Genomic DNA, 13,671 nt, shown 5'->3' on the forward strand with positions numbered 1-13,671 from the left:
CACTGGTTAATGTTGGCAAACAAACTCTGGCCAAAACCATTGAAAATAGGCGAATGACCCTTATGCAGGACATGGTGCTTACAGTTCAACCATGGTTCAACCCAGCAGGCTGACAGCGGTTAATTTGCAGACATTATTCACCATTACACAACAATTAACCCAGAGATCAAGGTGGCAGCAATATTGCACTATGCCACCAAGGTTTTCGACTCTGCTGAGTGGCCATTCTTACAGGCGGGTTTGGAAAGAATCGGGATAGGCAAGGCCATAGTGCAGTGGATAAGATTGGTATACACCTCTTCAACTACTAGAATTACAATAAATATATACTTATTAACTGATCTATTTAATTGGGAGGGGGCAAGGCAGAGATGCCAATTATCCCCAATTTTCTTTATTCTGGAAATGCAGAAGACGTTCTGATAATGGTTACGAACCCAGACAGCAACCTCAATCCCATAATCGGAGATTTCATACCTTTGCCCACTGGTCAGGCTTGGCTATAAACGGATTAAAAAATATAATGCTGCCTATTGCTAGAACAACCACAATAGAAGAGTTTTATTACCCAATACAATGGCCGGACTCACCCATCAGATACTTCCGTGTAGATCATCATTCTAATCTGGGCCTGTTCATCCAAGAGAATCATGGCACGCTGGCTTCATTCAACTAGCTTGATAATGTCCTCCCATATGGGAGTTCTGGTTGCAGATATTTAAAGAGATTATGGAATGATAGGTTTCAGATTAGAGAGTCTTCATTTGTCACTTTGTTGGGATATGTAAAGGAAAAACCTAAACCTCACAGGAAATACACTCTACTGGCCCTAAATATGTATGGCATCAAGAAGGATGGTCATGTGTTGGGGACAAAACACCAAACATTAAAGATTAGCTAAAAGATTTAACACTATAATTCTAATTCAGAAGTATGCGGAATGATGTTACCGAAGACATTGAGGCCCACAGATATCTGGGGTACACAGTATTTGTTGGGTCACGAAGATAGTGACAATGATAGCCATATTCTATTAAGTGCATGGTACTGTACGATAACTATGAGACATAATTATTAAGGAATTATAAAGTGCGAATCACTGTATCAATCCAAGAATTTGTCATTGTGTTGATATGCGCATGTTTGTCCAAAATTGATCGAAAGAAGTGATGATGGTTGGTGTTCTCGGTTTTTGTACTACTACTAGTGTTGGTTCAGGTAGTTAAAAAGAAAAAAAAATTAAATAAAGATTTCAAAAAACAAAAAAGGCTCACTAGATTCATTGAATACATAGAAGCACTTGGAAGGATTACAAGAATGCCTGAAACAAAGATGTGAGCAGTGCTATTTCATATACTATCCAAGGTTGCAGATGGACATGCTGGGTTTTCTTTGGAGATGAACACCACAAGAACCCCTAAACATTTCAAAGTATATAGGAACAAGACATAAGGAGATGTCACCTCTTTTAGAAAATAATTCATGCCAGATAAATTGGTGTTCATATATGGTTAGCAATCTGATTAAATAAATGTGCATGTGTGTTTCACACAATGCAAATAAAACTGCATCTCAAAGATTCTCTTCAAGTGAGGAGCAGCTCACAACCACTTTACTAGCATCTGTTCTGCCCTGGGAAGAGATGTCTAATATTAAAGAGTGGTGGATCGAAATTAATATGTTGGCAACAACAAAATATGGAGTTATAGAATCAAAGGGGGGGGTTAGCTGTCGGTAATTTTTCTGTTATTCATTATGTGGTTACAAGTGGCATCAGATGGACCACGAGAGCAGGTTTGAACTGCCTATAACGTCACTTGGAGCAATACATTGAAACCACATTATTAAAGCTACCCGTGTACAATTTTATTTGACACAAGCGTTCCAAGTTATTCCCTCACTCTTAAACTAGCTGTGCTTCCTCCCCTACTATATTTAAAAATAGATAGATCTGGCCTCATGCCACCCCCTCTATCACAGGCCCTGGCCAACAAAGATTTGTTATTATTTAAGAAGTAAAAAAATGGGTCCAGTCACCCTCTGCCAGCATCCTTACCAGTACTCTCCCCTCTCCAAACACACAACATATGCCTTGTCCCTGCCACCATCCTGACCACACTATCTTCGCTCCCCTTTCCCACTTGAACAGTGCTCTCTAACAGAGAAGAGAGCCACCATCATGCCAACAGCCTCTGTGAGATCTGCTGTAAGCACAGTACTCGTCAGTTACCCGTAGACCCACAGCTGACAGAGGTAGCTGCGATTCAAGTTCTTCTACCTCTTTGGTTTGCAGGACCGAAGACCAGAGGAAGAGATGCAGTGGCAAGTAAGTTTGTGATAATGGCTTCTCCGGTTAGCTATACACAACAAATAAACACTGAATAAAGTAGATCAGCATATAGTATTACTTTCGGAATTTCCAGCATCAGAAATCATGATAATCAAAACATGAAATGTTGGATTGGTTAACTACGGAGGAAGCAAGAGGATCACAGTAGGAGAAGTTAAAATGTTCCTATTACTTGGTTGTCTAGATGAAACGGATGCCTATTTTTGCAAGAATTTATGGCATTAAGAAAGCGTATTTATGAGGTAATGTAGAGGTTAGTTTACCTAGTTAGGAAGCAAAATTAAAATCCATGTACCTTGCAAAACAAAACAAAAATGATCTCTGCAATACAAATAACTATCTATTCAAGAGACAAAACATGGTAATCAAGAAGAAACATTGCAAATCACAGTCAGATTTTCAACGTGAAACATTTTTCAAAAGATCATGACATTCTAGGACAGCAAGGGAGTTTCGTTACCTGGGAAATCTTGTTGTACCGAACCATGTCCATTCATTGCAAGAGATCCATTTTTCTAGTAAAATCAAAGAAAATAAATATAGGTTGAGGATAATAATTTCCAGGGAGCGTACTTCTACAATATTCTGCACACAAAAAACAGAATGCATCCTTTCCTCCCCTTACTTACTGTATGCAAGGGAGGCATGTGCACAAACAATTATAGACTGGAAGAAGAACCTGTAGTGTGTAGTTTTTACAGCCATCAGGTAGGAGATTCTGCACAGGTTTCACAGAATATAAATAAAAATAACGTAGTGGAGGAGGAGTCACGCGCGGGACCAAGATGGCCGTGTGAGAGCTCGGCTCTGAAGACCCCTTACTCCTCCAGATATATCCTGTACCAAATCCTGGGACCTGAGCCCACCACCTGACGGTGGAGCTGAAGCGACGCTCCCCGAGGCGTTTCTGGGCCGGATTCGATGTCGGGGCCCTAAGATATGCCACTCGAGGACCCGGGGCCTACTTGCCTCCCGAGCCGGGGGCCGGAATGGGAACTGAGCCCGGCCACGAAGTGATCAACATCGGGGCCGGAAATCGGAACTGACCGCTCCAGCTCCGTAACTGCTACCTGTACGGCCGGCGATTGGAGAGGCTGCCCAGACCCACGGGGACGCTAAATCATGAGGCAGGCCTGCCCAGTCAGAATTAAATGCAGCACTTGCGGGCGGGGCGCTGAACGAAGCCCCGTGTGGGACAGGCGCACTGCTCCGCGGCAATATCCGAGCAGGGAGAACTGACGTGGGAGGCCGCGTCCTCCGGAGGGGACAAACTGCTGCTATGGCCCCTGAGGGCCATGAGGTGGGGGTGGAGACCCTCGGGCCGGGGAATCTGGACTGGATCGGCCCGCCCGGGCGAGATGCCCTAAGGAGTAATAGCGGAGCACCAGGGGGCCTGTGGCTCAGAGTGAGTGCGGGGGAATAGCAAACAACATCGGCAGAGTCGCCTGGCCGCCAAGGAGAGAGCTGAGAGACGCGGGGCTGCCTCACCCGGCCCAGTGCGCTCGATATCGGCGAAGGGGGCAAAGAGACTTGGTGTGACTTGCTGGTGGAGGCAGCTGCGGGGGAGCACCTACATAATCATCATAGCGGAGCCAGAGGCTGCGCTCCTGAGCTTTCACGCGTCGCTCCCCGGAGCTTGGCGCGAGAGGCGGTGGGCGCCATCACATAGCGGTGCCACCCTTGTGTTGCTCGTGGTGCGAGGGACCCAGCGGTGACTACTTCTTACCGCCCGCACAGCGGACTGCAACAAATGACGGATAAGTGCTTATGTTATTGTAAATGCAAGTCCTCGTTGGGGTGTGGCGGCCTTCGATTGGTGGGGAGACATGCATGGGTGATGGTGTCACTGGTGAAACGTTCTGTGCCCCGGCTCACTGACTAAAGTGCAGGGAAGTGTGTTGGCCAGCCACTTGAACTGAGACGGGACAGCTAGCAGCAGGGTGCAGCAAAATGGCGCACGGACAGACCCGGGATCCCGGACCTCAGGAGAATTGTCGAGATCAGCAAAGTGAAGCGGCGAGTGACGACCGCCCGGATGGCAACAAAGCCAGAAGCAGACAAGATCCTGCCCAGGTCCTTGAAAGGATCGAAACATATCCAATCTAATAAGCTGGACCACTACACGATGCCTAAAGGATCCCCAGTTGAATCGAAGAGGGCCCTCTTGTCGGGGGGAGACCCGGGTGGCGCCCCCGCGGAACCAATGCTAACGGATGTCATGGCGGTAATAAATGGGGTCCAATCTTCTCTAGGGGAAAAAATTGAATCCTTGGACAATAAATTAAACACGGTCACAATCGAGTTCTACCTGATACGGGCAGATCTCACTATGGCGAGTGAGAAAGTTAAATCGCTTGACATTAAGACTGCTAGTTTGATCGACGATATGGCGTTGCTGCAACAGGAGGTGCGTTCCCTCAAGACTTCCCGAGATGTTACAGACCGGAAGCTCGATGAATACGAGGGGAGAGCCAGGCGCAATAACATACGCATCCTTGGGGTGCCCGAGAGATCGGAGGGCCCGGCGCCGGATTTGTTTGTTGAAGACATTGTCCTCAATCATCTCAAGCCCAAGGGTCTTAGCAACTTTTTTACAATATAACGGGCCCATAGAGTGCCAGGGGGAGGCCCAGACCTGGGGCACCCCCTCGCCCGATGATTGCCAGAGTACTGAACTCCTGTGATAGAGATGCGATCCTGCAGGCGGCACGAGCGGGGCCCCCCTGCACTACGAAAATGCAACGCTCTCCTTCTTCCTGGACTTCACCCAAGTGGTACAGAAACAAAGGCAAAGTTTCCATCCGGTGAAGAAGACACTCGGGGAGAAGGACTAAGGTATGCCATGATGTTTACGGCTCGGCTGCGGGTGGAAATCGAGGGGAAGGCCTGGTTCTTTGATGACCAGGAAGTGGCATCGGACTGGATAGACAGCAGGCCCTCGGTCGGGTCGGAAGAGCGAGATCGAGGCTGCGGGAAGGAACGACAAGAACAGTAATGATGAAGGCCGAATGGAACTCTTACACTGTTTGCGAGAGTCGGGTGGTGGGGGCGGTTCTGCAGCCAATTTATTAGCTAGACCTCGTTAACTGTAAGATTGCTGTGGACTGTCCCGGGGTTCAGGGCAGTGCTTTGGGGGGTGGGGGGGGGTATTGGTTACCTCCTTGTTACTACCTTTAGTTAGTTAAGTAGGTTGGGTATAGGGCGACAGGCACACTGCGAGTTGGGGATGGGCGTTAGCCATATGCAGGGGTGCAGGGTGGGGGGTGGGGGGTGGGGCTGTTGGCAGACGGGGATGTTTGGTTCAGAGCTTTCATTGTTTGTACTGTGGTTTTTTTTTTTTTTTCGCATTAGGTGACAATGTTGTGACTGTATTGTAGCCATATCGGTTTAATGTCGGGCGTTAGTCGGGGATCGGGGATAAAGGTGCTAAGCTGGAATTTAAATGGCTTGGGGCACAGGATTAAGAGAGGAATGGTTAATCAGTTGATTAGAAGACACTCCCTGGAAGTAGTGCTACTGCAGGAGACTCATCTCATTGGCAATCGCTGCATGGCTTTCCATAAAGGGGGTTATAAGTTAGTGGCACACGCTGGGTTTACCACGGGTCCAGGGGGGTTGGCATCCTGGTGAAGAACTCCTTTCCCCTAACCGTTCAGGCTACATGGTCTGACCAGAGAGGTCGGTATATCGGAGTATCGGGGCAGTTGGAGGGGAGGACAGTTACTTTCGTGTCAATTTATGTACCGCCCGGCCTTCAATCTGACACTTTCCGCGACTTGGGACGGTCTTCCTCACTTTGCCTCTGGGACTCCTAGTGAGACTTTAATGCAGTGATGGATGAGGAGACAGACAGGCACCCGGTCAGAACACTGAGACCGGCGCATAGGTGGCTTCCAGACTTTCTGGAAACGACGAGGCTTGTGGATGGTTGGAGGATACGTAATCCGACACAGATACACTATACACATGTGTCTGCCGCACACCACAGCATGTCCAGAATAGACTACATATTGATAGCGGCGCCCTGGCTGCCGCGGTTAGAGAGACACGTCACCTGGGGAGGGGGATCTCCGACCACTCTCCCATTTAGTTACAGGTGGAGATCGGTCAGCCTGTGGCAGGTAGGGTGGCTCCTATTAACGCATGGCACCTGAAAGAGAGAGGTCGCCAAGATCACGGATAAGTATTTCCAGGAAAATAGGAGAACTGTTGATTCAGCGCGGACCCTGTGGGAAGCATATAAGACCGTCGTGAGAGGGGAGGTTCTATCATTGGTGGCGGGGAAGAAAAAGAAACATAAGGCAGAAATGGAGAGGGCGAAGGCGAACGAGACGAGGTTGGAAGAGGAGGTATCTAGGGCAGCAACTCCAGAGGGTATACACCTCTTAAAACTGTAACAAGATGAATATAGAGACCTCGCTAGAGACAAGGCAATAGCTAAGAATAATGACACTCAGAGTAAAATATAAAAACACGGAGACAAGGCCGGCAAATTAATAGCGTGGCTCGAGAGGGGAGAGTGGGCATCGAGGTTGGTACCGGAATTACAGGGAGCAGATTCTACCTTAGTCACGGACTCACAAGTAGTGGCGGATGAATTCTCTGAACACTACAGAGGGGTATACACCGCGGTCGGAGGGTATACAGAGGCAGATAACAGTGCTGTGATTGGGGACATCCAGATGCCTACGCTATCTGATGAAAATCTGGAGTACTTCAATTCCTCTCTCACCGAGGATGAGGTGGCGCAGGCCATCAGTGGGGTGCGCTCCAGGAAGGCTACGGGCCCAAACGTAATCCCTATAGAATTGTATAAACTGAGTGCTCATAAACTCGCCCCATTTATTCGGTCCATGTTCATGGAGAGTAGAGAGAGAGAAGTCAGCTCCCGTATGACCAGCGAGTGGCTAACATTTTGGTTATCCATAAGGCGGGTAAACCCAGGACGCTCTGTTCCTCATAAAGACCAATCTCGCTGCTCAATGCCGAGCCTAAAATCCTGGCGAAGCTGCTCGCAACCAGATTGGTCAAAGTAATCACTACCCTGATACACCTGGATCAATCCGGTTTCATGCCGCGTCGGAACACAGCCCTTAATTTGCACAGACTACACGGGATACTGGGCAGAACGCCGGCGGTGCTAGTGCCCTTAGACACCACCATGGCGTTCGACAGGGTCGAGTGGTCCTACCTATTCGCAGTCTTAGGGAAGATGGGTTTGGACCGGAGTTTGTAAGCTGGGTACGTTTACTATATACGAATCCCTTAGCCAGAGTGGTTGTAAATAATCGCAAATCTGCCGAATTTCCCCTTAGTAGGGGCACAAGACAGGGATGTCCCTTGTCCCCGCTTCTCTTTGCTCTGGCCTTAGAACCCCTGACGGCGTGGGTTAAGTGGGACCGATCGATACGAGGCCTGCGGTGGACGTTGGAGTGGGAGGATAAAATGTCACTATATGCTGATGAAATCCTGCTTTACCTCACCAATCATAGGGGATCCCTGATCGGTTTCCTGGATGTACTAGCCATATTCGGAAGGTTTTCCGGTTTCGCAATTAACTGGGCGAAATCTGTGCTCTTTGTCCTCGGGGGCGATCCGCCAGTAATCCCGCAGTCATGCCCAATACAAATTGAGCCGGTAGGGTTTAAATACCTCGGTATCTATGTCACGCTTGACCCGAAGTTAAGATATGCCAATAATTTGGGCCCCCCATTGATTCGGTTTAAAAGAGATGTGGAGTGTTGGAAGACTCTTCCGCTCCCCCTGTTGGGTAGAGCGGTGCTTTTTAAGATGATGGCCCTTCCCCGATTCTTATATGCACTCCAGACATAATGGACACAGGAGTTTGTGGAAGTCCAAGGGATTCGACGAATGGGATCTTATAGGGATCACGCAGATTAAAGATGTGTGGGGGAAGGGCACAATGCATACATTTGACTCTCTCAAGCAACAATACAGCCTTCAAGATAGTGAGCACTACCGTTACCTCCAGATTAGGCATGCTCTACTCACACATCTTCCTAGAGACACTGCGCTTCCCAATGCTTCCCCTCTTGAAGATGGAGTGTTGGACGGACACCTCCCAGAGAAGACTATCTCTTTATTATACAAAAAGCTCATAAATAATATGGAGGACCCGCTGGGACTTATCAGAACACAATGGAGCTCAGATGGGTTGGAACTGGACAATGAAGACTGGCAGGAGGCGGTCTCCTCTCCAAGGGTGGTAGCGATACAGATGAGGCTTAGACTAGTGCAACTGAAGATCTTACATAGGTCATATGTTACGGGGCCTCGTCTGGTTCGTATTGGTCTAGTGCAGAGTGTCGGAGGGGGTATGGAGAGCTTGGCACTTTTATGCATATTTTGTGGCACTGTGCGGAGGTACAGGGTTACTGGGTGAAGATTCAGGATGAGGTGAGAGATGTCCTTGGGGTGGAGATACGACCAGAGGCGCGCTGGTGCATACTAAACGTTTGCTAACCCACGGATTTGAGTGTCTACGGGAAACAATGGGTAACATTGGCATGTATGATAGCGAAATGTTATATAGCTCAGCTATGGGGAGCCAGTCAGCCGCCCCGGGTTTCGAAATGGGTGGAAGACTTGGACTGGTGCATGTTCAGGGAAAAGTCAGCCTACATGGCCAGTGGGCGTCATAAGAAATAGGGAAAGGTCTGGAATAGATACCGTGGAGATATCTGTATGCCCCTGGGGCAACCGGTAGAGGCGCATGAATCTCCGTGACCCATTATTTTTATATTGTATTTATTATTCTGTACATATGGGAAAGTAACATCAACAAGTGAGAGAACTGCTAAAGTCACCTGATGTTTTTCTTTGGTATTTTGTTAATTAAAAGATTTTAAAAATAAAATAAAAAAATAACTTAGTGAACTGTAAAAACAATAACAGCTGCACTACACTTGGCAATCTTACCAATCTATTGCGTACAACACTAAGCATCACATTAGTATTTATTCTGGCTCAGGGGCGTGTGTTGAAATCTCACACTAAATCGGTATATTACAGCAATAGAGCTCAGTCAGCTGTACTGCAACACGAAACAGTGGCATAAGCATAAAATGTATGTCTGTGCGATACCCGCATGAAAAGAAGATTGCTTCTCAGAATAAAAGTATGCAGCAGAGAACCTACCTGGGGTGAAATGTTGCCCACTCCTGAGAAGGATCCACTCTCTTGAATCCATGATTGCTGCAACGATTGATCCCATCTAGGGTTAAATCCTCTTTCCTCAACATTAGCGTGAGTGGCTTCCACAGCTATCTGTAAATCAGGGTCAGTTAAATTACGAGACATCCGGAGGGAAGATTTCAGTCTTTGGTGCTGAAGTGATATGTTCTCCAAGTTCCCAGATCCTTTGCCCCGGTCCTTTAAGATGGTTTTTGGAGCCTGTGACCACATGCCCTCAGAGTCCACTACTCCAATTGGCTTGCATACTACCTTCTGTTCAGTACTGTTTTCCAAAGAGAAACGACCATTTGCTTCAACAGAATGTTCCTCAGCTCCTAATTTTTTCTTAACTTTATTATTCAAAGAAGCACGCAATGAAGATTCTTTACTTAAAAAGAGGTCTCTCATTACAGTCTTTTGAGGAGTAATGTTCTCATGGAATTTTGTACAGCTACTTAGGGAGGTAAGTGTTTCTTTGTTTCTTAAGGTGCTGCTGTCAAAGCTGTTTGGAGTGGGCGATTTTATATGCTTGACTCCCCTCTTAAAAGCTTCAATTATCGGGCTTTTACTTGGTGACGGGCAAGGCATCTTCCTTCTTTTTCTAGCAGGAGAGGATACTTTAATTCTTCTTCCAAGTTGTTCAGCACCAGGAATTGCCAACTTACCCAAATCATCGTTGATATTTCCATTCAATTGTGAAGCAAACACAGTTCTTGCTTTGAAGACATAAAAAATAATTCATCTGTACATAGCGTTCCCACATGGTAAACTAGCAATGACCGAACAAACAATGCTGGCTAAAAACACTTTAAAACTACAAACAGAAAAAGTACAACCAAAGGCATCGAAATGCACAATTTTTACTGTCACAAAGGAGAGGGCATAGGAAACAATGGCAGAACCCCCCCGCCCCCCAGACACAGACATACATACACCATCATATGCTCATCAGGAGTGCACATTTCTCACACTTAGGTCACGTAAAGCAGCAATGTGGCTCAATGGAAGGCAGGAACAGAACAGAGCCAAACTAAACACACTTTTAGCTGCACTAAGCTCCAGCAAATGGCTGAAGCTAGCGGTGGTGCTGCATAACCAGGAGACAGCAGGCCCAGGTGGACAGCAGGCTGAAGGTGATGAGCTTGTGAGTCTATAAGAGGCTGAGTGTTTCAATTGCTCATGTAGCATAAGCTGTATAATGACACCAAATTCAGCTGTAGACTTGGTGTGACTAAAAAGCACTGAACAGAAATCTGTTCACATGGATAACGGATGCCTTCAGCTACGTCAGACTGGTGACTGCCATAAACATACAAAAGCAGTCAGCCAGTAAGGAGCTGGCATCTGTCTAGAGCTAAACACTAATTGAAAGGCTAAGCATTTTTCCAGCCAATCACGTACACAGCTTTCCCAACTAATAGAAGCTAAGCCATTCCCACCACCAAGGTAATGTTCTCAACTACCAGATTGGTGGTGAGCATCTGAGCAGTACCTGCTCTGGCCCTTCTTTTAGTTATTATGGAAGTAAGAAGGCCTGTTAAAGCAATAAACATGGACAGGAGGTATAAGTCTAAAACCAAAACAATTCAAAAGGACCTCTGAACAACAGTCACCTTCTTGCTATGAAAATGCAACTGCAAACTGGTTTAGTTACTTTAGCAATATGGTCCACGTCCTGCTTCTAAGGTGACATTTGCAGGAGTGATCATCTGTCAACCTTGCTATTAGCAAAGAGCAACATAACTTTCTTCTGCAAAGTAAGGATATGTGATATATCCAACTATTTTCCTTCAGCACAACTACACCAAAACAAAAATTGTGCCCATACAAATGTAGACAGTATGTTAACAAATATAAAATTACATATCTTTCAGTATATTTTTAGAATAAATCAAATTTTATGACATGACCTCAGCCAGGGCTACAAATGAGGAATGCACTGGCCAATCTTTTCAGCTGATAGTAGTTTAGTACTGGATCTGAATGGTCCACTGTATGCGCAGGGTATCTTAATGCCTCCTTACTGACAGATAGCAGCATTCCCATGCCAGAACAGGTTTGGGATGCAACTGACCTAAATACACAAAGGAGGTGAAGCACAAAGTATTGGTCAGGAAGCTGAATGCATTCACTACAGAGATAAAGTGAACACACTTGGAGAAGATAAATCAAACACTGTTAAATTCCAGTAATACTGCAGAGTCAAAAAAGAGTGGACTAACAGTCAGAGAAGATACAAAACAAGAGCGTACAAATAAAAGGAGGAGGGAACTCACAGTCTACTTGATTGCCGGTCAACTGTCAAAGATTAGAATCAGGTAACAGGAGAAAACGGAAAAAGCAGCGAGCTAAGGTGACCTATATTATTACAGGAAAGACTAACAGTCCCACATGCAGTACCATAAAAAGTGCACAGTGTCTTACTTAGTTGAGCAAATAATGGGGAGTGGTGGGCGGGGGGGGGGGGGGGGGGGGGGGTGCTACCTGGTCTAAAAATGGTAAAAACAGAGGACCTAAATTGGGGGGGCTGCTACCTGGTCTCAAAATGGTAAAAACAGAGGACCTAAATCTTGGACCACCAGACAAACTGTGCAGCTGATACAAGCAAGATAGATTGTGTTCATTTTTCAAACACACAAACCACGAGGACCTACAGCATCTCAAATCGATCAACTACGTAACAAATGCTTACATTGTAATCATCATATACAAAGATTGAAATCAGTCCTCCTTAGACTAATAGAGAAAATGGCTACTGAAGATGAAAGCCACAATATCACCCCCATTGCTTCTGGTTGCCCCTGTACATACATGGATAGGAAAAGAGTACCCCTCTCAGTGCTCTTTGCAGCCACCTGCAGGAAGGACTGCATGAAACAGCATCCACAAATACAAACCCCTTTCCTGGTAACAGGTCAATTTGTTAGACTGCTTAAAAATCCACTGGAGTATACCTTACTAGCGTCTTTACATACCAACAATATTTAGCTTGAAAACCCTGCACCCGCTTTTCTTGCAAAAAGGAGTACTTTTCTGTGTTCTTGGTATATTGAATTTGGGTGGAATCCACTTAGAATAGTAATTGAATAACTCCTTATGTTCTGTAGTACATGCTTCATAAAGGATCTTAGACATGCTTACCAAGAAACTAAAAACTGTGTTTCTATGTATACAAAAATCAATACGTACCACTCTATTACATTTCATAGAAACCCAGTAACGGTCTATACTGCCCGTTTTCAAATTGGGATGGGCTTTATAACTTTCCTTAGGAAAGGAGTACCTCTCGTTTGACAGTGTAACACACACATATAGGTAGACTTCATAAATACTTTTATTAGTTGAGTACCTGTTAATTGTCCTTGCACTTCGCAGGCAGTAAAGCCTACAAATATTGAGCCTTTCTAAATAGATACACTTCCAGGAAATCAAGTATCCCTCTACTTTCCTTGGAAATCACTTTAGGCAAAACTCCGCTAAATTGACTTTATTGGCAGCAATCTGTGATACCTCTAATATTACTAAATAGAATGTATTAAAACATTTAAGTTCACAATCTCCGTCCCGACCAGCCAAACCCCACACTCTGAGATACCATTGATTATCATCAGATTCTCAATTTATTTGGTGGTCAACACAGAGAGAATCTATGCAGGTGCAAACAAATACCCACGTACAGTCCCAAAATTAGAGTAACAAGCATTTGCAATGCAATAGGTCTCGCATTAGGAAATTTTGAGCTATTGGTATTGTAAATGACCATTTTTTTTATTTCTGTGTTGGTTTTGAAAATAGCTAAATTAATAGCTTTGTCATTTACAATGCCAATAGTTATAACTTTCGCAAATGTGACACCTATAGCATTTGTAATGCAATATGTGTTGTATTTACGTGACTTAGATGTATTGCTTTTACAAATAACAATGGGTTTTAATTTTTTTAAATAATTAATACTTAAATAAAAGTTATTGTAATTTATAATAGCAATAGCTTAAACTTTTGTAAATAACTTTTGTGAAGATTGTGTTAAGTGTATTTTATTGTGACGAAAATCCAAGAACAGAATTGAAATATTAACATCTTTTTGTGACATTTGTAATAAAGCTTTAAACATTGAGAGAACATAT

General features: G+C 45.3%; 1 protein-coding gene across 3 annotated transcripts in view; it reads right to left on the reverse strand.

Moving 5' to 3' along the window:
* SLF2 (SMC5/6 complex localization factor 2) overlaps positions 1-13,671 on the reverse strand; it is a 374,767-nt gene that overhangs the window by 328,283 nt on the left and 32,813 nt on the right. For 2 of the 3 annotated variants that reach the window (XM_078643649.1, XM_078643651.1), the window contains 2 exons: positions 9,509-10,260; positions 2,811-2,865 (listed from right to left, as the gene is read on the reverse strand). In XM_078643649.1, coding sequence (XP_078499775.1) covers positions 2,811-2,865; positions 9,509-10,260 — 807 coding nt within the window. The remainder of the gene's footprint in view (positions 1-2,810; positions 2,866-9,508; positions 10,261-13,671) is intronic. The other variant, XM_078643650.1, reaches the window with a different exon arrangement.

The sequence above is a fragment of the Lissotriton helveticus genome, chromosome 5_1 (assembly GCF_964261635.1).
Source record: "Lissotriton helveticus chromosome 5_1, aLisHel1.1, whole genome shotgun sequence".
Taxonomy (NCBI): domain Eukaryota; kingdom Metazoa; phylum Chordata; class Amphibia; order Caudata; family Salamandridae; genus Lissotriton; species Lissotriton helveticus.